Consider the following 26,668-nt stretch of genomic DNA (forward strand, 5'->3'; position numbering starts at 1 on the left):
GGCACATGCAAAGCGTGCATTTTCTGATTCCGCTGAAGGACTGTAAACAGGCTTGATTTGGGAGCTGCCACAGCTGTGCGCAGTCAGGGCGGGCACACCACACTGAAGGCTGCCGTCTAACAGGCTGAGCATGCTGAACCGGCTGAGGATTGGAAAGGAATATATAGCTGATGACTTGGTTTATGGGTACAGCGCTGGAACAGAGGACATGGGGAGCAGGTGGCCAAAGGAGACACACAGCGCAGGGAAATGCAGGAAGCGCAGTTGAGGATGCCAGGAGTCACTCCTAGCGATATCTCCATCACCAAATTTGGAAATTTTTGGTGTAGGACATGATTGTGCTAGGACAGAGTGTGGACCCCTGTCAATAGACAGTATCTTTAAAGGTAAAAACAAAAGGAGCAGCTGGTTGCTTTCGTGATTTACTGTGATAAAAGCTGTGCTTATTTTTTTTTTATTAGGTAAAACTAACCTTTTACTGTTAAACAGGCCAGAATGCAGATATTATTATGTAACCTTTTTTTAGTACCCAAATCGTGTATATTTTACTCTACATTTATTATAAAGGAGGATCATGCATGTAATCCTGTCTTGCTGAGAAAGAGCTTTTGAAAACCAGTTTAATTTAAGGATGGAGTATAAAGGTTAAAGAGGATAGGAGAGTGGTTTGTTACCATTATCTGTTTGCATTCATGCTGGAGGCAGCCAAAAGAAATTGTGATGCCACAGTGCAAGGGCCAGACAGCCCCTGCCCAAAAGATCTTAACGTGTAAGAAGTCAAGTTATCGAACCGTGGGATGAGAAAGAGGCACAGACAGAGTTAGTAAGTACGGTCTGGCAGCTAGCTAAGCTGAGCACCCCGCTCTCCAGACCTGACAACATCCTATCTCACAGCCATACGGCTCCCATCACTCTTTCAATGACAACACCAAGGCACAACCGACAAATGCGTGCTTGCAGCTATGAATTTGGTGGTGTTTCCTTCAGCTACTACAGCAGGACCGTAGTCAGAGGATTTGATATTTTTTATAATGAAGGTGACTTCATAGAGCTGTTTTTCTGTTAGGGAGCTTCCACCTCCTCAACACTTTGGAATATCAGTCCCAGTTCCCCACTGCTAAAACATGGATTTAAGAGCCTAATATTTAGCTACCTGGTTGGACAGGGTACACGGTAAGGTCCTGGAGGTTTGGCTGCTGGGGGTCAGTGTACAGGCTGCCCGTTTGCTCTGGTGGCCTCAGCAGCACTTTCCCGTAGGAGCTACTGTCAAGCTGACCCTGACTCTCCCTCTGCCCTGCGCTGCAGCTCCTGCCACGTCACTGCCACTTGTGCCTGGCCACTCCTGCTGACCCGGGCCCAGGTGCCCGGGCCGACATCCTCCCCGGTCCCTGGACCTGCCTGGCAGTCACCGGGCCATGTTTAGTCCTGGTGGCCACCCCCAGAGCCACCCTGCTCCCTTGCTTAGCTCCTGCCTCCCCAGGCCAGAGCGGCCACTCGCCCCCGTTGGCGAGCTCCAGCCCCCTGGAACCCTGAGCCAGGCACCACGGGCTGCACGGGGGCCAGCCCTGCACCAACCACCACAGCCCCAACCCAGGTCCCCATTTCCTCCCCTCCGCCACCTCACACTGCTCCCTGCTCCTTGCTAATCCCTACGGGCACATCCCTTCTCAAGACCTTAAGCAAGAGCGAATTCGTCTGATCTGAAGTCCCCTCACGTATTGGAACAAGTGATAAAATGCACCTCGTATTCACGGTGCAGGAGCTAACCTCCCTTTAACGATTAATTTGCCTTCTGACTAGCAAACATTGTTTTTACTTCAATAAGTAGAAATGGTTATGCTGGCAGTGTTATCAATAATTAAGATTCAAAATAAATTACACTCTTTGTTTTCCACGCACACAAAATGTTTTGAAAAATTTACTTTCTCACTTGTTTTCCAGGAGAATATAATGTTCAAACTGAGCCACATCTCTTCAGCTACTCTGCAGTTACCCACGAATTAAAAAAAGGCAACTCTTAGAAATTTAATAATATTCTTCTCGAAACAAAGCTATTTAAAAACATTTCATGTAGGAAAGCAGAAGCCTGGCATGACACGGGCCTAATCCCAGCAGATTTCATCAGCAGAATGAATCAGGATAGCAGCGCTTGGAAATCATGGTTCTTATAAAAGCTCATAATCTTGCCATTATGAACCTGTTCCAATGCTCATGGGAATCAACTGCAGAATTCTTTACATAGCCTTCTCTAAGCTTTATAGAATTAAAAGCATTTTGGATGTGAGCCCCCAGTGTGAAAATGATTTCTTAAGAAAAAACATAAATGCACTTTCAGTTTAGAACATGCATTTGAGAAGTCATTCTCCTATACACGGACTGATGACGTTCTTTCCTTCTGGTCTTTGAAAAAACGTCAAAATTGTCCATCACATCTTACACAACAAAGTTAAATGATCTCTCAAAGATGCATTTTCATGTGCTCACAGTATATTCGCAACTACTTCCATACAAAGCTGCATGGAAGTGGCTAAACAGTAAGGGACGTATATATTATACAATTACATATATTATATTCCAAAGAGCCCCTGATTAAGTTTTCCTAATGAGATGATAAAAATAAAGGTAAACTTTACTGGAATGGGTACCGTTCCGTAACACATTATGTAGTCATTAACTGTGTTACTCCACAGAGCACCATTCACGTTAGGAGTGCTTACAACGCCTCAGAGGGGCTTTTTGGTTTAGAGCTACTGAGCTCTCCAATAGCACCGTGAATGTATGCAAAGAGTGACTGCAGCACAAAGCCCTAACTTTTGACCTCCAAATGACAAACAATGATCAAAATGCAGCTTGACTTTCTCCATCAAAAGAACACGGCATACACGAGTAAGAAGAAAATAGTCTGATGGTATTGAAAAATCCTGGCCTCCACTGTTCTTTATATGATCTGTGGGGTTTTTTTAAGCCAATCAAATACCATTCTATGGCATGCCATGCCGCACCACTGTCTCATGAAACATACTTTATATAGATAAGGGTTTTTGGGTTTTATTTTAAAGGGGTTATTGTTCCACAATTTTTACCAATGTTATTCCATATATATTGCTATATCTGGAATATATTTTACTTACAGTGGAAACACCACCACTCAGATATTCACAAATAAGCAGAATCTTTCAAATGGCTTTATTAACTTTTCGTCTTCCTGTATAGTACTGGAAATCCACCATTACAGTATTTGAATAATAATTTAATTAAGATACCAGTGGTTAAGGAAGATTATTATTCTCATCTGCCTACCATTCTTAAAATTCAAGGTTGTGACTTGCTGCTACTCTCCCTGTGGCACTGTGAATTTCACAAAGATTTTCATCAAATGGTTTAATTTCATGTTCTAGTCTGAAAGACATACAGAACGGCATTCTGATTTTTCAATTACGTTGTCTGCAAAGCCATGCTTTAGTAAACAGAACAGGAGGAGCAGCTGAAAAGACTGTCTTGTGAAACAAGTTTAAAATATTGCTTAATGGAAGAAGCTGGATTTGTACTGAGTTAGAAACTAGCCCTGCATGTAAAACAAGGAGCATCCTTCAGCACGGAGTCCCTTGCTCAGTGCTCCAACACTCCTATCAGTGATAGAACATAAATGCCTAATCCTGATTTGGGGCAGGGGACAAAAGAAACAAAGCTGGCTCTGCAGAAGCACAGTCAGAGGTTTAAACACTGACAAGCAGTAGGATGTAGGAAAAATATATTTTTCGGGGAAACCAAGATGGTTCAGGCAGGCTAAGCAATGTTCAGGATCAGACCAAGAGATGAGGAGGAAGATTTTTCAAGTTCTTCAAGAAGCCTTTATCAACACTGTTCTTATGGGCCTGACTGGAACTGAAATCCAAGTTGCTAATGACTCTTAGATGTAAAACTGTTTGCATCTACATTGGCAATTAGCGTGCTGGAGGGATTCTTCCTAAGCATTGTCCTGGAGCCTCAAAGCATGCATGCAGGCACATCAATGTTGTTCCTCAAATCATTCCTCTTCTGATGGAACTAAGGATGGAGCTGCTTACTGGCATGCCATCACGTGTGTAGCGTTTGTCATGTGACTAGTGTCCTCAGGCTGTTTGCACTTTGCATACGTATTGTACAGGGGGCCGGTAACTGGCACGAACTTCACTGCCAGGTGAAGAACTGACATTGCTGTGGTCTGGTGACCATAATGAACTGCAACAAAACAAACTGTTCCTTCTGTCTTTACAACCTCATCGGCTGGTGACGTAGCCATACCCAGTAGGACCCCCCTTGAGCAGCAACTTGAATCACTTGACTCAGCAGCCAAGTGTGCCTTCTGTTTTTGCTGAACTTCTGGAGGATAAAGTCTTGGATCTTGTGGTCACGGGTTTTACAAACACAGCTATCAGGGGACTCTGCAGAGTACAGGACACCTCATTACAGAGCTTGTGTGCCATGACCGTTAAAGAAATCAAAGGCAAGACTGGAAGTAGAAGGATCCTGCCTGACGAACCTGTAACTATGCAGATCTGCAAGTTGTGTTCTATGAGAAAGAAATGTCAGCCAGTACAAAGGCTGAAGTAGCTGCGAGCCTGTGCTGATAAGCACAACGTAGTTCCACAAGTTCTTAGGTCACACAGATGACTAGACTGGATTGCGTCCAGTTTTAGAAAGAGGTATGCCAAAGCAAAATCATTTTAGTTGTGAGTTAATTTGAAAAAAGAAAAATAGTATCAGTCACAGTAAAAGTAACTTCTATTTTAAAAAGCAGTTAATTCTAATAATAGTTTCTGCCTACAAAAATTGCACCTGATTTCACATTTTGAAGTTTCAAATATAGCTTGGAAAACAACATGGAAGGGCTAAAATAGGAAATATTCATAAATATCCCATGTTTTCCCTGCTGAATGATCTCCAAAACAGAAAAGCAGAATAAATTTTGGAGCAAATTATCTTAAATTTATCTAAAACAGATATTTCTGATCAACAGCTGAATAAGAAATTGAATTTAACTGCAGAAAAAGTAAGGTTTTATAGGAGTCAGTCACCATTATAGCTATAACTTAGCATATGCACAGATGTTTACCAAGCCAGTGATCCCTTAGTTTTCAGAAAAGAGAGAGTTTCTAGCTCTTTTCTGGAGAGAGGATTGAAAGGATGAATCCCAGTTAGCCACACAATACTCTTAATTATACTGAGTTATCAAATGTTTTATTTTAAAGCCCATATCATGAGTTTGAGGCCCAGCTTAAGAGTTTGAGCTAGTGTTATACCAATATTTCACTTTGATATTACCATGATTGCAGAATTCGGTTGCAAATAGTATAAGGAAATATATATTTCAAAACAGCTGTTTTGTTTTAGTTCTTGATATGTCAGGGAAACCCTTTTGTTAGTGTCATTTTTCTAAGTTACTAATTAATGGCCTCCATTCCAGATTAATATGTCCTGTTATAATAAAGTAAAATACGTGAAATAATATCAGAGAATTTGAATAGCATGTTTGTGGAAATTTGTTACTGAAACTAAGGCAAAAAATCTATCAATACTTACCAAACTACAAGAAGCGTGATATGCATACCACAAGCAAAACGAATGTATCACAGCTATACCTCCTTATTTTCCATCATATTTAAAAGTCAGCTACTAGAAAGGAGTTCTAAGCAACGATTTTTATAAAGAGATCAATGCGGACTAGGCACTTGCAGGAAAAAAAATCTCTAGGAATGAGATCAACTCCACCTTCTGAAGGACTATGGGTAAAATGGGAAACATTTATAAATTTTTAAATGGCCAAGATTTCACTGCTGGGTTAAAGCGGTTGGTGAGTATTTTAATTTGAGGTTACGCTTCCAGTATAAATTACATAACTTAGCCACTGGTGAGTTCTAATGGTTAAAATTTACCATCTCCATATTGCTGGTTTTCAACTAATTTCTCTGCATGCACATATGCATAATATATATATAAAATTACAAGGTCTCCCTACTGAAAAGAAAGAAGTCAAAGTCTTTTAAGAAAACAAGAGAAACAAGCCTCTAATAGGAGGGTATAGGAATACACCTGCATGATGTTGTTAATTCAAATGTTTTCATACTCTTCACCTCAAGATGTATCACGTACATGTAATTTTTCTTTAAGTAAATAGACTTAGGATTTTATTGTGCTATGTAATAAGCACGTCTCCAGTAATTCCTTCTCTTTGGAACTGTAACTATGCACTTCACTTCTTTGGGATTAATGAAACACAGTGATGCATGACATGAATGGCTTATACAGACTGCAGGAAGAGAAGCCAATCACCTTTACCTGAAGTGGGAGACTTGCAACGCTCTAGCTCCAGGGAAACTGGACTGTCACTGAGTTCAGTCAGGCCTGAAAAACGGAGTTAGAAAGTTAAGTTACAATCTAACAGGGCATGCTTCAACTTTCTTGGCTGATGATATTCTGCACTTTAAAGTCAGTTTGGAGAAAGAAACGGTGTGAAATGTGAGGCAGATATTTTCAGGTAACTGCAGTTATCAGGCTGTCACTGCAGAAATTTAGGTCTGGTTTTAAAAAATCATGCCTCTTGTTAACTCAGGTTTGTTTTCTGAGTGCCTCAGGGTAGACAAAGAGTGACTGTACCTAACAAGAGAAAACAAGTAAATATAGTTTAAAATTTAAATGTCTGTGATATGAATCGAACTTACTCATCCCTGTCAACATGATGTGAAACAACTCAACAACTCTATGTTTTCAACTGCTGCAAAATTAAGGGAGGAGACCTTAAGCCAGAGGGAGAAGAGGAAAAAAAACCCCAAAACCCAAAAAACACCCCGGTACTGGTGAAAGAAGAAAGCGAATAATAAAAAAAAATTACTGCTACTACGCAATATTAGGAACTTCTCTAGGAATTCACACAGGACAGTTCTTTTTAAAGGGCGCAGAGGCAATGGCAATGCTATCTGAATGTCACACACAATTTTAGGACAAGATAGCTCACGTACTGTTCATAAATACTTGTCAGGAACTTGTTTTCAGCAGTCTACAGTGGAAGACGGCAACAAGTAATCTTAGTTTATACTGCTTAAGCTCGGGCTTGTTTCTGTGATCAAACTAAGATTCCACCGTTGGCACAGGTCACATGTACAAGTTTAAATGTGCCTTTTGGCATGCCGGGGGCGGGGTGGGGTGTGAAGTCTGAGCTCGTGCTATGCTCTACCATGGCCTAGCTGCTGAGTGGGTAAACTGGGCACGGCCGTACCTGCTCAAATGCACCCTTCATACGTACCCCATGGTGCACGCTTGCTATATGGAGCCCTGCCACTTCATGCTACTGGGGACTGGCAGGCAGCCCAGCGCCAGGCACCCGCCTGCTAGAAACCGGCCTCAGCCCTCAGGTCACAGAGCCTAATGAGCGTTGATCCACATTCAGATGTGCATGACTGCCATGCCTACACTGTGTTTACACACGCTCTGCATATGTATCCTGGAAGTCAAACGTCCTATCGCAACCTTTCAATGTGCTTTAAGCTGGCACCACGACTCCTGCAATGTGACATATTTTAATTTTTATGGCTTCTGGACCCTCAGGCTCACAGATCCTCATCTCTAAAATTCACAGACTCTTGTTAAAAAAAAATAATAAAAAATCTGCAACCATTGGGTGACCAGTGCTGTTCTCTTCATATTGAAAACAATGGGACCTTAATATCTTTTTAATTTTGAACTTTTTCTGAGAAATGGGAAGAATCCAGACTCCAAAAAAGCAGATTAAAAACCTTCTACCACTAACCAAGCTGTGTGAGTGCTTAGAACAACTTTGAACATGCTTTGGAAAAACAGCAGTATTGATTTGGCGCATTAAGTCAGTAGTAAAGACATCTTTGCTCCCGATTTTTAAGCAATAAAAGATCATAATCTAGATACTAATGTTGAAAACCATATATATATATATGTATATGTATATATATATATTTTTTTAGAAGCATTCTTGAATCCTTGAGTCAACTTAGAATCTGTGAGGGAATTTTATGTTCCAATCAATTGTGAGTCCAGTCATTTTTGCCGTTATGACTGAATTCAAGAATTGCAGCCATTTAGGGACCCTCTCTACATACATATAGCTTTCTTACATCAAGTCTTCTACCCAACTCTGGTGTTTCTGTATGTACCTAGAGATTTGGGACATAATTGGTTTTTGCTGCAGAACTGCAAAGAACAGTGGGACCAAGTTTGGCACATTTGCATAGCATCAGAGGCCTTGGATAAATAAAATGAAATATTAAACATTTTCTTTTGTAAACGCAGGATTTGACATACTAATATATTAACAGTATGGTTACGATGTGATTAATGAAATGCTTCTAAACCTTGTGCAGTTACTATTCGTGATAGTTACAATGTCAAATGCCAGGTCAGATTTTGCTTCTAAACGGTTTCTTTTTTGTGTGTGAGATTGCAGAAATAATACTACAGCTCAGTATAAATTATGGTGCCACTGACTTCAGTATGAAAGGTACCAAATTGCACCACTGTTCTGAAAAACCAAGAGCAACCACCGTGAGACTACCACAAGCCCTTTATGTTTGGCAACAGTTTTCCAACTTACAACAGTAAAGATACATTTCATGTTATGGTATCCAAAAATTGGTGAACATGTGAACTTCTCTACAAATCTAAATGACTTGTCAAGTCTCTATCACCTTTAACAATGGCCACCAACAGATGCTTTTTAAAAAAAAATAAAAATACAGTAAGTCCTCATGTTAAGCATAAGTGGTACTATGTGCCCTGCACAAGGGCATTGTCTTAACCTCAGACACTTAGATTTGCTCAAGCAATTTCTTTTTTTTATTTGCTTAAGCAAATAAGCAGATTTTCTCCTGCCACAAATCTTTCTTGCTCAGAAATATTATGACTTATTGTTATCCACCCATGTATCCAGTCTCTTTTAATCTTACTAAATTCTAAATCCCAAAGTTGTTACACAGCCATGAATTGCACTATCATCCTTCACTGAAAGGAATAAACATACATTTGTCAATTTTTATGTGTTGCCTTTGATTCCATTAAATGTCTTTTGTTTCCCTTTGAGATGAGGAAGGCAGCTCTCAAGCTTTTCTTTGTACTACTGTTTATTTTCTACTGTCATCTCCTTTGTAAGGAAACCAAGCTAAATCTTTTCAATAATTTATCATGTGTATTTCCACGCAATTCAGCTTCCCTCGAATGTTTGAGAGACTGCAACAGCTACTGAAGTTAGATTACAAATACATTTTCATTTTGAAGTTCTGTAAGCCTAATCTGTGTCCCAAGACATTTTAGCTAATTCTAGTCAAAAACCCCCATCCCAGCAAATTTTGAGTCCAGGTAGAGCAAGAACACAGCAGCAAAACTAAAGGCAAATAACTGAGACTGGCCATGTAAACAACCACCTGTGAGAAGATATACCCACTGACATTATAAAGAAGTGGGCTTTGATTTGAAAAAAATTATAAAAATGTGAAAATCCTGCAAGATGTAATTATATCACATGAGGCATTAAAGCACTTTAGAAGACATTTCACAGGATGGCCAGGGTTGGAAAGGACCTCTGAAGACCTGCTAGTCCAACCCCCTGCTCAAGCAGGGTCACCCACCACGTCCCATGGATACTTTTCAAGGTTACTGTAATTTCCATTTCCTCATCATTAGGGGATCAAAACCCCCATACTGTCTATAGTAAGGCGTAACAACTTTTAAGAACTCGTAATTTAAAATTTCTATCTCTGATTAAGTCCTTCAGACTGATTATTTACTTAAAAGCACCCAAAGCCAGCACATCTTTGCTTATAAATAAATGAATTATAATTTATCATAAATATTCACACGCCAATAAATAAGCCCAGTGTTATCTTAATCCATCATCTTCACAATGAATTTCCATACTATGTTTTCTTTGTGTTTAAATATGATGTATTCCTTGAAATGACAGTTAGTTCAGAATATAGCTGTCGACTTAAAACTCAACCTATATTAGCTTCTACTGTGTTGTCAGGTGTGATTTAAAGTGTCAATTACTAATAGCTAATGACTCATAACACAGTTTTCCATGTCCTCCTGTCAGACCAAGGTTACTTTTGCTCACATCCTCTCAAGGGACTGGCCTGAAAGAGGAACAAGGAGATCTCACTGAAAATTCTTCATTCTGAAAATTATTTCCTATGGATTAACATCCTTTTAAACTTGCTGACTTTCTGGATGCTTCAAAAATTTATTTTCTTGTTTTACCAACAGATGGTATGAATTTCTACTAGGAGATGCAAATTGCTTTTGCAAGTTGGTATTGGTATTTTTATATTCTGCTGCAAGGATGATCTCTGTAGATGCAGTAAATGTACTTGTTTTAATATCTGAATATATGTTGCTATCTAGCACTAGGTAATAACATGTACCATTTTATTTCAACTTAAGACAAAAAAGAAAAAAAAAGGAACCCCAACCAAACAGCACCACAGTTCTGCACTACTGCAGAGAGAGTTTATTTTATTTGGCTTGGCACATATTCTCGCTACAAAGGCAGGTGGCTGCCAGCAGCTGTGTATCAGAAGGAGCAGGACATCAACATCAGAAAGGTACCTCCAGCTCTGCACTTGCCTCACCTTAGCCTCTTACTTTCCTCAAATTACTTCCCTGCTAGGACAATTTGGTTTCAGTCTCTGCTGTTATGTATGCCTAGAACTCATCACATTTCTCCTTCTAATTTCTTCTCTTCTTGCTCCTCCCTTCCCACTTGCACCTCCCAAAACAGAGCATGTGCTGTCTTAATCCTTAAGTCCACTCTAGTTGCTTTTGAGTCTAGCTTACACATGTATACATTACTCTTACCAAGCTCTCTATAGATGTATTGGCTAGGATGTGAAACAATTATTTCACCAACTGTGCTTTGAATATTGGATGACCTTGACATGGGTGATTTTGTCTTTCCTTTGGAAAACCTCTCCAACATATTGCTTCTTTTCCTTGTTTGATGGAAAATTCGCTCTTTAGTTGCAAGGCACCCCAGACTGAAACATCAATGCTTTATCTCTTTGTCCCAGGATTTGAGGAGGTTCTCTCACATAAACAGGGCAATAAATATCTTCTTTTGATATTTGAATGATTCATAAATATGCATCTCTAACTTACATGACTTCCATCCAAGTTAAAGTAGTAATCCTGTCTTTGTAAAATTTACTCACAAGTGTCCAGACATAAACTTAACATTGCCAAGATAAACTGCTTTTTTGTGCTGAATTCTCCTCTTTACTACGTCAACGCAGCTGACAGCACCACTGTCTTCCCTGATACTCTAATCCACAATACTGTTTCATCCTTGGGACATCACACTTTAACTCTCGGATTCTGGCTGAATACTAAACTAGACTGTTTCTTCCTGTAAATCACCTCAAAAATGACTGACAAAAAGTCTAAGTATTTTGCTCACTGATAATCTCTTTTTTGGCTTCAGTGCCTGCAAGTCTTATTTTCTCAAACTGATCCTCATGAAATTATCTTCCTGGTTCATTACTTAATTGAATCAACTTCTGATATGCCTTCCCATTAACTTCCATTTTCATTTATATAACCCTCAAAACTTTAGACATAATGCTTATGTTATCACATGACTGCTGCTGCTTTTCCCTTAATAATATCAGCTTCAACTACACAATTTCCAAAAAGAATTTATTTTTCTTTTCCCATCATCATCTCTTACGAGAAGAGATAAAGTTGTACGCAAAATCCTAAATCCATTCTCAATACCCCTTTTAAAACTCGTAACTCAGATAAGACATATAACAAAACATAACTTGAGAATGACTTAGCAAGATATTTTAGTCTCCGATATTCTTGCCTTGTTATCTTATTGCCTGGTGCATCTTTCAGATCATACAGTACATACTCTTGTATAAATATCAAATGGAAAAAGCAATAACCAAATAATTTTTGAGGAAAGAAATTAAGTTGTTAATGATCTTGCACAAGAGTCAGACTCATACTCTTCAGTTATGATGTATACAGAAAGATTTTGTGGACTTTCCTGATTTTGTGGTTGAAGATGGAAACAAGGTCATACATTTTCAGCTATGAAAAACTGTGCTCTGTGCCTGTCATTTTTAATGAAAAAGTTGGTTATTTTTGGTCTTAGAATTTATTAATTTTTCAGTAGGGGAAAGCCCCCAAACCTTTGACTTCTGTCTGTCCCTTGGGTTCTCTGTTACACACCTGACATTAGCCAGACCAGACTAAAGCTTTAAGACATTATACACCAAATCTTTTTACGGACTGCTGAATTTGTAACTGGACTAGTTGTTTAACTAAACAGGCCACCTTTTATGAAGTACTATGAAATAAAAATCATAGAAATCAATTGATAACAATCTAGAAAGACAGAATAGACTTTCTTGTGCAAGTGTACAAATTATTTTAATAGCTACACAATTCTGTATTTATGTGGGACGATAAAACAACTGCCACTTCTTTATCTTGCCTATACCAAGTATTTAATGTAAAATTGCCTATCCAGTTGTTCTGTGAAAACTACTGTAAAAAGAGATGAATAAGAGGCATCCTGGAGACCTAATTACATATAAGCACTGCAGTTAATTAAGATACATACAGCTCATCTGTTGAACAGTAATTTTTGAAAAATTAATAATAGCTTTGTTCATTACATTCTGCAGTGATGAATACCAATATTTAAATTGCGTATCACTATAACTCAAAATTTAAAGATATTAAAAACATTAATTTTCACAGCTCTCTTTGATGTATGTATTTTTATTCCCGTTTTACATTCCCCATTAAAGATCAGAGGCATGGGATGGTTCCCCAAAGCCAAATATTCAAGTACCAAACCAAGATTAAAATTTTAAATTTCACAGCACCCAATCCAATTGGTACTCTTTTAAGCCACATTACTCTTCTGAAAATAGGGAAGAATTAATTAATAACTACAACCAGGCAGTGCCATTGCAAAACAAGAAATGCTTCATATAAGTGAATGTACACTGACATGAATATAAAACCAAAGAAAGATACTGTCATCAAGAAAGTAACATTGTTGAAAAATCATTTCTAAGGCCCAGTCTGCCCCACATAAGTCACTGGGGTTTTCTCATTGACTCTTGGAAGAAGAAAACAGATCTGAAGTATCTGTATAATAAAGACAATTGTCAAAATTAAGCATGGTTGACATCACAGAAGGTAGTAAGTTTGCATGCAAGCTGAATGTGTTTAAACAAAACACATTACAAAGCACAAATACACGGGTTTAAGTCAGGCATAGTCCAATCATGAGAAAGCTGTTGGCCTAACCGTCATAGAACTTACTCTGATAGGAAGTACGGATCCGTTTCGTTAAATCTGGATAAAAGTTAGACAGGCCACGCATGCAAAAGTTGTCTTTGGAACATGCCAGTACACCAGCATCAGCAGCAGGCAGAGGAAAGAGAGAAAAAACAGTCTAAAGTGAAAGGACGTGATAATCATAACCAGCATCTAGAACAGCCAAGGTGAAGAAATTTCAGCAGATGCTTACCTTCCAATTGGGAGATATAACAAGAAAAATCAAAAAAGTAAAAGACATGGGATGGATGGTGAGAAAGCAGCTGAGGCTTTTTTTAGATGCATAGTTTCTATAAGCAATCTAGAAGTGCGGATTCCTTCTTAGCGGTCACTTGTCCCCAGCGGGCTCCATTCTAGCAGCACGGCATAGCTGGAAGGCTGCCTCAGAGACTAGCCAAGGCTGTCGCTGGCACTGTGACGCCCTGTGTGGTACGGTGCTGATAATAGCTATTTCTACAACAGACACCCTCCACCTTTTGTACAGGGCTACTGCAGCATTTTGCTTGTGGCTAGCTGCTCAAATTACTTTGGGAGCTGCTGCGAGGCTGGCTGAACCAGACAGAAGCTGAAGGTAGCTTAAAGCTGCTTGTCTCTTCTCAGCTGTGCCAAATTTACATCTTTAACACTTGGCACAGATGAGAACTAAGCTTGCCATGATTAAGTGCCTAGAAAGTGAGATAAATGGTCTTTCAGGAATGGAAGTGGACCTGAAGACATTTTGTTCTCTAAATTTTACTTTCTGTTTGGAGTATACACACATATTCCCAATTAAAAAAGTTTCCATTGACTTGATGGAGAAATATAATTTGATGATTTAGTGCAAGGTCTGCTGAAAAAAATGCTGATGCTGTAAACACACTATAAGCTGCTGCTTTTTTATTTTACGGTTAGATTTAGAACTCAACATTTTCAAACAGATTTTTAAATAAAATTCTAAAACTCCACAGCTATATAAAACACATTCATAATTGTGTCTGACTCTAGTAAGTTACTATGGAATATGTAAAAACACTTGAAACACAGAAGATCTTCTGACTTTTTTCTCATACAATAAATTTTTTAGATAACCAAAAATGTATGGTAAAATTTAGCTACACTGATGGACCAGTACTTCTAACATACAATGCGTAATAATAGCTGTGCCTTACAAATGTGCTCCTCTCGGCATCAAATGTTTAGATGGGGTACACCTGGATTTAGTAAGTTTCTATCAAGAGCTTCAATTCACTAACAAAGTGGCTTATTTGAACTACCTGTGCTACCTACACAACATGTCTCTCAGGTGTTAACACTTCGCCAAACACAACTGCCTTTTCAAATACCAACAAATAGCACTTGGCAGAAGAGACAAGTAAGTTTAAATTTAAGTCTTACCTATTGGTATGAACTTACTGAAACCAGAAAGAAAACAGCGCACAGACTACACTTCAAGTGACTGCCAGAGAAACCATTTACTGCTCTGCTCATTAAGATTTTTTTACATAGACTCAGCTAAGGGAATCACTTGCTGACCTCCATCCCAAAAGAATAAACTTCATAAAACATTTTCTTCCTGAGAAAGTGTCAGTACCTAAAGCATGTCAGGTTTCTTTTGTCAAGTTACAAAACTTCCATTGGCCGGCAAATAGTCATGCACTTCAAAAGCACTGTAAAAAGCCACAGGCAAAAGGACCAAAGAACATATCAGGCTCATAATCACAATAATTTATTTCCTACCTGCAGCAAACTGCTTGCTTTTGCGAGGTGAACGGGGCTGACGCTGGTATGGATCACTTGATCCATATAGGTCAAGGGTTCCCATGCTCAGCAGTACTGTCTTCTGCATGATGTCCACAACAGCCAAACCGTTGCAGTTTCCAAATGCCACTCTGAGAAAATAAATGTTCCCCAAAGGGATTACTAATATGTAATGAAGTGGTGCAAACAATAATCATTACTCATTATTATGAATACAGCACGAAGATTTTCTTCAGAAACTATCAAAGATTACATTTTATAATTCTTAGGTTTTTAATTCTGAATTTACAAAATTGTGTCCTGAAGCACAGTAGTTGACTTTCCAGAAAGACTTTCAATCAACCTTCTGTGCCGAACGCATTGCCATAACGTCTAAATATCGCTTTACTGAGCAATGTAATTCTAGTCATAATGATCTAAATTAAGCCTACAAATCTGGACGTAGATCTTAAAAAGTGGTTATACATAAGATATAAAATACAAATACAGATTAAAATACAGATACAACTACCTGTATAAATAATTATTTTAAACTAAATATAAATGATAAATGAAATCTATTAAGCTGTACTGTGGAGATACCCAAATCTGAAAGGTAGTTATATAATTTCCTACCAACTCTATCAGCTTGGCCAAAACTGTCTCTGCCCCTCTGCAATGCTTCTTACACATGCCATTTTGATGGTGGTTTGATCAAGATCTCCAAACTGGTATGAGATTGCCTAAGATCTGGACTGCAGCCTTGTTATAAGGAAAAAGAGATGGAACAATTTCTTTCTTTTTTTGCCTAGGAAGTCCCTTTTGAAGCATTCTGCCTGATTCTTCTCTATCACTATTACTGATTTCCCAACACCAGTTTCAGAAAGTGGGAAGAAGCACTGGACCAGCAGCACTTTCTCCTCCTCTCCCACAAAAATGTTTTCTAGTCTTGCTTTTTCCCCAGATTGGAAGGGGTGGAGGGTGGGGGTGGGGGGAGGAAGAATACAGTGCATCGATCTGAGGAGAAGAAATAAAAAGGGAAAAGGAAGAAAACAGATGCTGAACATGTCTATATGTAAGAACTGGGAGAAAGTCTGAAGTTAACCATAGCATATGGAAACCCATATAACTCAGCAGGTAATATCTTTGCTTCGTATTCTCACTAAAACATTAAACCTATTTAAGATTTAATATTAAAATAGGCAAGTAAAACTGAATAATTCTGGATTAAATAATGGCAAATCAGTTCACAGAGCATATGACTATTGGAAGGATCCATATGCCAAACTCTTGACACTGCATTGTTGGAGAACTGATTTAAGCAGGGATATTATATACTGAGAATTATTGTACAGAAGTCTCTCCTTTTCTATCAGAGTACAGTTTTAACTTCCAGATGGAAAGGATTGCAGGTGCAGCCACAAGGAAACTCAAAATCTCAAACCATGCTCAATCAGATTAAGAATAATTTGTGATCAAGTTTCATCATTTTATGTAAGAAGGGGTTAAGGTGGTCAGTTCAAAGCCCGGCAAAATATTTAAGCATTCAGTTCATGCTAAAATTGAGCTGTGCACTCACCTCCACCTGACTCTTCTTAATATAGCTCCAAAATATCTTACAGGAGATATGTGAATTTGTGTGTGGAAAAACAGTAAGGAAAGAGAGAAGTAATGAGATGGAGGAAGGGGAATCAGGGTAGACAGAACATTTCCCTCTGTTGTACCTTTTCTCCTTCTGCTTCCATTATAAAAAAGAGAGTTACATATAGCAAATAGAAAAGGTAAAGGATGAAAATGAGGTGAGTTTTAATTATTTGTCAAACTGTCCAATTAAGGCACCATCTATAACAGTGACTCAAATTCTACTGGTTGTTACTACACCATATTTTTTCTACCCTTGACTTAACACTGACTTTCATACAGCATCTGTGGAAATATGATGAATGTACCCTTTTCCCCATTGACTCTTTGTTGATCTGTAGCTTAAACAGCTACTAATATACACCAGCTTAAAGTGTGTACAAATCCACTTTGATTTGGCAATATTTGTGCTTATGTGGAAAGATCATAAGGTGAACTGGGGAATAAAGTCCATATTTTATGAATACCGAGTAATATCTGTTTCAGAAATTAGTAAAGCTTGGTTTGCTTAATAGAAGAACAAAATAATTTTTAAGAGAGTTTTCCTGGGACAAAAAGGAACTCTGTCACATTTGCCAGAAGACCATATTGTGCAAAGTTTTATATGTCTTCATGTTGCTTAACACAAATTGACTGATAAAGAATAGAAAAAAATATTTTGCTGTTTGTTTTTGGCATTCTTGTATTTTGCTTTAAAGCATATGTTAATAGGCATTGTCAGAGAAAGGATATTGAAGTGAAAAAGATTACTATGGCAAAGCAATTCCTGTGTTCATAAATCCCTGTGTTCTAGGTGGAGAAGAAAAATAAAGGAATAAAAATACCAAGTGTCAACCTCATCTGTTAATACTTCAGGGAGCAAAAACTAGAGCTATCTGAATTTTGAAAATTATTAACCTGAGACATTAAATTTGGAAAATATGAGTCACAAGAAGAGCTAGTGATCATTCACTCTCTGGTCAGCAAATTAACAGAACAGATCATCACTTCCTGGTCTGCCTTTTTCTAGACTTCTTTAAATTCACACAGAAGCATGGATATAATATTACTTATACCTAAATTACTTTACCAAGAAAAATCAGAAATTGCTCATTAATATTGTAACACTTCTGAGGAATGATAAGAAAATCTAGAGAGACAGTACTATTAACAAGGTTTAAGATAAATTGCTAGCATCCAAGTCTTAATGAAATCAAATGCAAAATAAGCATAATGATTTCTCAATTTTGAGTGATGAATAGAATTAGTTGCTAGGAAATGTTCTATTCTGTGGGTATCTTTCACAGAAATATCATAAAATCCTCATCAGACATTTCGTGACAATACGTAGATTGGCTGAAAATTTTTATCACATGAGCTAGTAACAAATTTTCAGAGACAATTTTCAACAGAACATACAGTAAAACATTTATTAATTGTGTTTAACCTTGTAGACCTTCAGTCATAATTGAAGCATTTTGTAAATGTTTCTCTTCTACTTTCATTACATAATGAAGATTTTGATCATTTCAGTAGAAAAGACCCAGGTGTTGATACTTCTAATTTGTAGCTCGGTACCATTAAAAGTAAACAAAACACATTAAATAAAGTTTCACAATGTCTGAAGTCTTTTATCTTTGCTGGGGATAAAGTAGTTTTTTTAATCTTACTTTAGTCGTGTTTCATGGCTGCAGCAATATCAGGGACACTACGTTCCTATTATTTGTAATATACAGCTACAGAAATCAAAGTAATTAAAAGAACACTGGAAGTAGACACTTCGGAACACACTCACCATCCTGTGCCTTCCTGCTAGTTAAACTGATTATTATAGGAAAAATAATTAAGCAAAAAATGACCCAAAGAACACTACAACTAGCATGGCAAAACCGACAGTGGCAGCTTTTCCACGTTGTGAGGTTAGAAAACAGGAGAAAAGTAAAGTATTGAACAAAAATTCAATGAAAGATGGGACTGTACCTTGTCATAGGCCCAAGGAAAATGTTGAGAGACGAGAGAGGGAGAGAGAAGAGAGTTTGCAGAAGGAATTTAAAGAAACAGGCCTTTCTTGGGACTAGCTTTTGTAGGAAAGTTAAGTTCAGGTTATTGGGCTATTTTATTGATACATGCATTTATTTCTGATACACTCGTACTTAGTATATGGTGTTTTAAAGGAGGCTGTCCTCTAAACTATTACTGCTCCTAGCAAAGGAAACAATTTAGAGCATTTGATTGAATCAGGTATGTTTAGGCAACCACTGTGAGTACCAGGAGAACTGCAACTGGCAGGTACTTCACAAGTGGGAGAATGATGTGATATTCCTGAAGTCAGGTGCTGCCTTGAGGCCTGAGACCCGCAAGGGAACAAATGAGGCAAACCCCAAGAATTTGCACAAGTGACAGAAGTATCTAGGTATGGTGAAACAAAAGAAACTTCTAGAGATCATGAACAGGAAACTGTCTGGAAATTGAGGCCAAAGACTTAACAAAACAGCCCTCAAACAACATTTTTTTTTGCTCAAATGTAAACGCTCCGCATACAGTTTCTGAAAGTCTCTGAAGAGAATCAAGTGACTTACTGGAAATCAGCAGGAGTCAGACACCTAACACCCATTATAGTCTATAGTTTTTATTTGAGTTACATCTTCTACAGGGAAAACCATTTTAATGTATCTGAGCAACCATCAGTGAGATAAAACATTAAAAACTGGCAGATAAATTGAACCTTAGGAAAAAAATACCGATGCGCCCACTTGCATTTCCATACAGAATTTAGCATTTGAATGTTCCTTACTCAGTTTTCAGTTTCAGGTCACTGATTCTCTTGCAAACAGATTAGTACAGACAGAAAAATGCTGTTCTCAGAAGACAATTTCCAACTAAGGTATGATGTCGTGATAAATGATATTTAACACTTAATCCCGTCACCATTCTCTATAAAATGTATTTCACCTTGATGATCCTTTCAAAATAACTTCTAAAATTACAGATTTGAAAGGTAATTAGATTTTATTTGAAAGGATGGATAGAATAATTTGAAAAGATTAAGCCTTTTAAATAGGACTAGTGAAAAGTTTAACTTCTCATATTACAATCTTTATGTGAGTTCAAATAATTTCCCCCCAAGAATCTGGGTTAGAGCAACTTAGATTATTTTTACTCTGACTTTTAATTGTCTGTGGGAAACTTCAACGTATAATTGGAAAATACATCATTTAGTGCAATAAACAATAAATCAATGCTACCTTAATTTTGAGTTACTTACAGTCCATAAGCAGAGTTTACAGCAAGACTGGTAATCTGTTGTGGAGGCTCACCATCCACCCACACCAACTGAATAACAAGATCTGCCTGGTATCCAGGAGGCATTCGCACAGGTCGAGTCTTAACACTAAGAAGAGGAGGTACAGAATAAGAACAAACAAACAAACAAGCAGACTGGGCCATGAATAACAACTGCTTTTCTTGAGAAAACACTAGTGAAGCACAACCCTTAGTAAGTCCAGAGCAGTACCAGCCCTTGCAGCACACTGTGTGTATACCCATAGGTTGAGACTGGGTGTTCCAATCAGAACAGGGATATTTTGGAGGAATTCCAGGTTCTGACTTTCCTTTCTGTCGTAGAAACAAATCTGAAAACTTCAATGTTCCCTAGAGGAGAAACTCTGGAGAAGATGTAGGTGGGGGTCAATAAAAATAATTTTTACTTAATCATTTTTCTTTGATATTCCTTTGTCAGAACATTTTCTTATGCTATATAATGCACACTTTTAAAAGTCCTGTTTCCTTCTTAGGGGTATAGTCACCTAGTATGTGATCTGGTCTTAATGAACGAATCTTCCTACATAAAATCTGATATCCTTATTAACACTGCTCCATGTTCTTTATGGCAAGCTCAGTGACTTGAGAAGCAAGTAGTGCAGGTGTATGTATTAAGGGGAGGTGTAAGAACTGAACACTCCTGTATGACTACTTTATGTGTGTTCCGGACTAATAGAACTGAACGTGATGATACACCAAAAGAAGATACTATGCAAGAACAGCAATACTTTAAGGTATTCATGTTATTCATTCGTACATTCATACTGCAGTAGTAGTTCAGACGTAAAGCCCACTAGCCAGTGCATGTTCATAGTAGCTATAAATGTTGAGTCTGCTTGTACAGTGTGCACCCCTCTGCACACAGCCATAACAGGGCAGTCTATCACATAAAATCCTCCAACCCTGGAAAAAATAGTACCCAGAGAAAGACTAAGAATCAGGAAAGTACTGAACGCAGCTAGTTAATATAGACATGGACAACACATTGTGAAGAACTGCAGTTTTTGGCACGTAACATTTCTCTCTGCTATAAGTGCTTCTCTATGCACATATCTCTACCATAAATATCTTAAGCAGTATTATCCTGTGTGCTGGATCTTACAGAGAATTCTTTGATGACTCTGATGATGCAGACTATCTCCTAAACCTGACTATGATGTGACTCAGCAAGCTTTCTAAGCAGCCCTGGCCCATATACCTGAAAAGATGATGGATCAGATTAGAAAAAAACCCAATTAATTTCTACTCAGAAGCAAATAGGCAAGCACTTCTTTCAAGGGAGGGTATTTAATCTTATTATTCAATAACCAAGACTATCAGGTTTTTTGTAGCTACACTAACTGCACCTGTTGGGATAGAGGTCTTGGTGGCAAACAGGGCTACCAGCAGTCTTGGAAAACTAAAGATAGATGCAGAAAGCTGAAGTAAAATGAAGTAAAACATAACCACAGAAAGGCACCAGGGCAAAAGTTCTGAGCAAGATAACTGCCGTAACACAACCAACAATGTACAATGCAAAAAGTGCTCTAATCCTGGCAGAGGTTATGAAGAACAGAAGACTGTGAGATAGTTCTCACACTTTTATGGTCTGATCTAGAGCATGGGAACAGACTGGAAATGGAAGTACCTTATGAAACAAAGGGAAAAAATCTCCAGCTCAATGTTAGCAGTAGAAGCACTTGAAGATACTTTTTGGAGAAGTTCTTAAGGCATAAGGACTATTCCCTTAATAAGACATTAATATTTGTGGTGGGTTAACCTTGGCCAGCTGCTCTCTCACTCCCCCTCCTCAATAGGAAAGGGGGAAAATACTACATGAAAAAGCTCACGGGTCGAGATAGGACAGGGATATTGCTTACCAATTACCATCACAGGCAAAACAGACTTAACTTGGGGCAAACTGATTGCATTTATTGCCAATTAAAGATAAAGTAGGAGAGTGAAAAATTCTTTGAAAAGACAAAACTAAAAATACCCTCTCCCCACCCCTCCTTTCCAGGCTCAATTTTACTCCTGACTCTTCTACCTCCTTCCTCAACCCACGCAGCACAGCGGGGATGGGGAACGATGGTGGCGGTCAGTCCACAACATTGTGTCTGCTACTCTTTCCTCATACTCTTCCCCTGCTCCAGTGTAGGTCCCTCCCAGGCGGCACAGCCCTTCAGGAGCAGACCACTCCAGCGTGGGTCCTCCCAGGCCACAGCTTCAGCCAGAAAACTTGCTCCTGACTGGGCTCCTCTCCACTGGCTGCAGCTCCTGCCAGGAGCCTTCTCCGACGTGGGCTCTCCATGGGCTGAGGGGGACAGCCTGCCTCACCATGGGCTCCTCCACAGGCTGCAGGGGAATGTCTGCTCCGACACCTGGAGCACCTCCTCCTCACACCTTAGTGGCTGCAGGACTGTTTCACATACTTTTTTCTCGCTTCTCTCTCTCACAACTGCTGTGCAATATTTTTTGCCCTTTATTAAATTTGTTTTCCCAGAGGAGCCATCCTTTTGGCTGCGGGGTCCAGCCATGCCCTGTGGTGGGTGGGTTGGAGCAGGTGGAACAGGCTTGGGGCAGCCCCAGCTGCTCCTCACAGGGGCCCCTGCACCCCCCCACCCCCCATACAACATCATCTATAACTGCCTTTTCAAAAGACATTCACACCCTATTGAATTAACCATTTCAGTAATACAGTTTGTGCTGTACTGCTTATATTTTTTTGTAGAGGGTTCACTAACCTTGCCAAAACTTTCCCTTATTTATCATTTAACAAGAAAGGTATTCCTCATCTATCTTTCTAAATGCATTTTCTTCACAGTGGCTTGGCACATTATTTCTTTTGCCTGTCGTACTGTTCAGTTCTTATATATCCATTGATCTGGAGCAATAATCAGCCACTTGGCTTGGATCTTGTCATAGGAAAGTCACGGCAGCTGAGTTCAGCAAGTAGGATGCTTTTTCCTTGGCCTCCTCTTCCTCATTCCTGATTGTGCAGGACCAGCTGTGAGAACAGACCTCAGGCCACCGGTCTGGACTAGCACTCCTCCCTGCCCCACGCAGGGTTGCTGCAGTCACAAGAGCAAAAAGAAAGCCCTCAACAGCCACAGTCTTGACCCAAACTGGAAAGGAATCTCATCATGACAATGTGTCAATAGTGGAGATGAACAGCACTTTATCTCCCTGGTTAGAGTCAAGAAATTTACCACTTTAATTCTCTTGCATAAGAAAGCTTGTTACCCATGGCTGGTGACAGACTGCAAGAGATAGACACCATACTGCAACTCTAGCATGCCAAACAATGATGGGAGCCAAAAAGCAGGGCTGGCAGTAGTGAGATAAGGCTTTCTGAAGTGCAGGCTGACCAAGCCAGAGTAAGCACATGGTGCAGTAGGGTTGCACAAGACACCCTGTTGGAACTAATACACGGTTGTGTGAAGCCTGAAGAGAGGAAGCAGCAGAAACACGAGTTGGTGCAAGAGTTAAACAGTTCACTGTTAGCTGTGGGATGCCTTATTGCCTGCAACTTTCTCAGGTCCCGTAGCCTCCTCAAACTCCATAGCCCTATCACAGTATACCTTTTATACCTGAGGAGATGGGGTCACATATCTGGGTATCGCGTATCTTGATACCACAGCAGAATATATGCAGCATTTCAGGATGAGGAATGAGACCTTCACTTGAATCTCCAAGACATAAACATCTCTCACCATCATGACCCTGACCTGCTCCTACCTTTTCCCCTCTCTGACTGCAGAAGTACGTGAGCTGTGTGGCCAGGTTTTGGTAGTGTGGGGTGGGGGGCTACAGGGGTGGCCCCCACGCTGCAATCAGTTCCAGCTGGCTCTGCCACAGAACCCTGGCAGGACGCAGCTGAGCCCCTCAGACAAGCTGGTGACACCTCTGGGAAAACAAATTTAAGAAATGGCAGGACATGCTGCCTGGAAAAAAGAAGGGAGGAACAAAACCGTGAGAAACAGCCCTGCAGATACCAACGTGTGAGAAGAAGGAGGAGAGGAGGTCATGCTCCAGGTGTGGGAGCAGTGATTCCCCCTGCAGCCCATAGAGAGGACCATGGTGGGGTAGATATCCACACCACAGCCCTTGGAGGACGTTATGGTGGAGCAAGAGGGTACTTCCTGAAGGAACTGTGGCTTGTAGAAAGCCCATGCTGGAGCAGGTTTATCCTGAAAGTCTGTACTCTGTGAGAGGGACCCCACACCAGAGCAGGGAAAAGTGTGAGGAGGAAGGAGTGGCAGAGAGCAACCGTTTTGGGCTGACCACGACCGCCATTCCCCATCGCCCTGCAGTGCTTGGGGTGGAGGAGGTAGAAGAGCTGGGAACGAAGGAATGAAATAGGGAAAAAAGGAAGGTGGGGGGGCAGGTGTTTTAATTTTGGGGTTTGTTTCTCATCATCCAACCCTATTTTAATTGGCAGTAAATGACATTACTTTTCCTCTAGTTGAGTCTGTTTTGCCTATGACAGTAACTGGTAAGTGATCTCCTTGTCTTTATCTCAACCCACGAGCTCTTTCATCTTATTTTCTTCCCCTTGTCCTGTTGAGGACAGGGAGTGGCAGAGTGGCTGGGTGGGCACCTGGCAGCCAGCCAAGGTCAGCCCACCACAGTGGGCAACAGCTTTGCATTTCCTATTAACAGCAAACCTCTGCTGAAAGTTTGCACTTTCTCCTCTGTTCTGCTGGCACTAAAGCTTTGCCCTTCCCTTTGTTCCTAAGATACATATCCATAAGCGTTTCTGAAGTGACACTATCCATAAGTTTATTGAAGCCCTGGATTATCCAGGAGTATTCATGGCGGGGACAAAGGGACGAACATCTGTGAACTCGAGCTGCTAAGGAAGAGGGGTCTTTTGAGACAGGTGAAAACTGAAACTACAAACAAGATTTGTATACGATGAAGAATGTATTCTTTTCAAACAAACTTCACAGCAGGCAGAAGCTGAGTGTTTTATATACATAGTCCTCCCGAGTATCTTTGTGATGGGCCCCTCCAACTTCTTATGCCAGTGGGTGAGCCTTTAAGAGGCATACTAGTGATGGCGTTTCCACCTTGCACCCCATTTTCAGTTTTCAGCTCCTGCCCTTAAAAATGTTACAAAAAATATAGAACAGGTAGATGAGATCCAAGAAGCAAGACTTAACTCTAATGCCCTTCCAGCTGAGCAGACATGTTTTCCATCCATATTTTCTAATGGATAGTTGATGATGCGGGGGAATACAAGCATCAAACATGCTGCTTTGGTAAGTTCCAACAAATGTCTGTCAAGGCAATGCGTTTGTCTTTTTCTTCTTTTAAATAAACTACCATGAGACTGACAATAGCTGCAGAATTAATTCTGATCTTCTAAAATATGTTTTATTATGATATTACTTTTCCAATGTGTTTTTAACAACATGCTGAAAAAAATTAGAGAACTTGAAGTGCCTTCTAATTTTTCTTTCAGATTGTTGTTACCTGAGCAAAAAAAAGCAAAAAACTACTTTTCACTGCAAATTTGAGGATCTTCTTTGGTAAGATGGATGTTATTTCACAGAGATTTTCTCTGAGCATAAGAATAAGTTATAGCTGGTGAAAGACCATAAGACTGGCATAAAACAGTTTCAGATTACATGATTCAGTTTGTCATTCCCATGTTCCTGTGACACCTTCCTCCTTAAGGATATCTGAGCTATTTCACTGGCTTCACTATCTATCTTGCTTGAACAGAAATGTTGATAGACAGTTCTTCTTCATTTTGGTTTGGACTGCTTTTTTTCAAGTGTTCACACACTCTGGGGATCCCAGCATAAGAAAGGCATGGAGCTGTTGGAGCAGGTCCAGAGGAGGCCGTGAAGGTGACCAGGGGCAGGAGCCCCTCTGCTGTGCAGACAGGCTGGGAGAGCTGGGGCTGTTCAGCCTGGGGAAGGGAAGGCTCCGGGGAGACCTTAGGGCAGCTCCCAGTACCTAACGGGGCCGACAAGAAAGCTGGAGAGGGACTTCTTACAAGGATGTGTAGTGATGGGACAAGGGGTAGTGGCTTTTAACTAGAAGAGGGTAGATTTAGATCAGATATTAGAAAGAAATTCTTTACTGTGAGGGTGGTGAGGTGCTGGCACAGGCTGCCCAGAGCAGCTGTGGATGCCCCATCCCTGGCAGTGCTCAAGGCCAGGTTGGACGGGGCTTGGAGCAACCTGCTCTAGTGGAAGGTGTCCCTGCCCAGGGCAGGGGGGTTGGAGCTGGAGGATCCTTAAGGTCCCTTCTAACCCAGACCATTCTATGATTCTATGATACTATAAACCTAAAGGGACCACAGGAGTATGCGCAGAAGAAATGTATAAATTTCAGTGATTTCCTTGACATGTTCTTATTATCCTACACTGAATTTGTTTGTTGTAAAGTTTTGGGTTTTAATTTTCTTTGTGAGATAATCACGTTCTTTATCATTTTGGAGCTACTTGGAGCTTCTGTCAAAACCCCTGATTGACCTAATTTTAGGATGATACTAAAAGTCTGGGCACAAAGACTTACATCCTGGGTACAGCTTTTTGATGACAGTATTTACATCAAAAATATTTATATGCATACAGATTCACAAATACATCAGTTTCTTATGTTATTATAGCTGTATATTTCATTACAAAATCTTCCGCAATAAGCAAGAGAAATATTA

General features: G+C 39.7%; 1 protein-coding gene across 4 annotated transcripts in view; it reads right to left on the reverse strand.

Moving 5' to 3' along the window:
- The window catches only part of STXBP5L (syntaxin binding protein 5L), a 203,861-nt gene that overhangs the window by 36,210 nt on the left and 140,983 nt on the right, over nucleotides 1-26,668 (reverse strand). For 3 of the 4 annotated variants that reach the window (XM_080391193.1, XM_080391196.1, XM_080391195.1), the window contains 4 exons: nucleotides 19,961-20,086; nucleotides 15,076-15,227; nucleotides 13,345-13,416; nucleotides 6,319-6,384 (listed from right to left, as the gene is read on the reverse strand). In XM_080391193.1, the coding sequence (XP_080247319.1) occupies nucleotides 6,319-6,384; nucleotides 13,345-13,416; nucleotides 15,076-15,227; nucleotides 19,961-20,086 (416 nt within the window). The remainder of the gene's footprint in view (nucleotides 1-6,318; nucleotides 6,385-13,344; nucleotides 13,417-15,075; nucleotides 15,228-19,960; nucleotides 20,087-26,668) is intronic. The other variant, XM_080391194.1, reaches the window with a different exon arrangement.

Source organism: Falco punctatus (genome assembly GCF_963210335.1).
Source record: "Falco punctatus genome assembly, chromosome: 6".
Lineage (NCBI taxonomy): Eukaryota > Metazoa > Chordata > Aves > Falconiformes > Falconidae > Falco > Falco punctatus.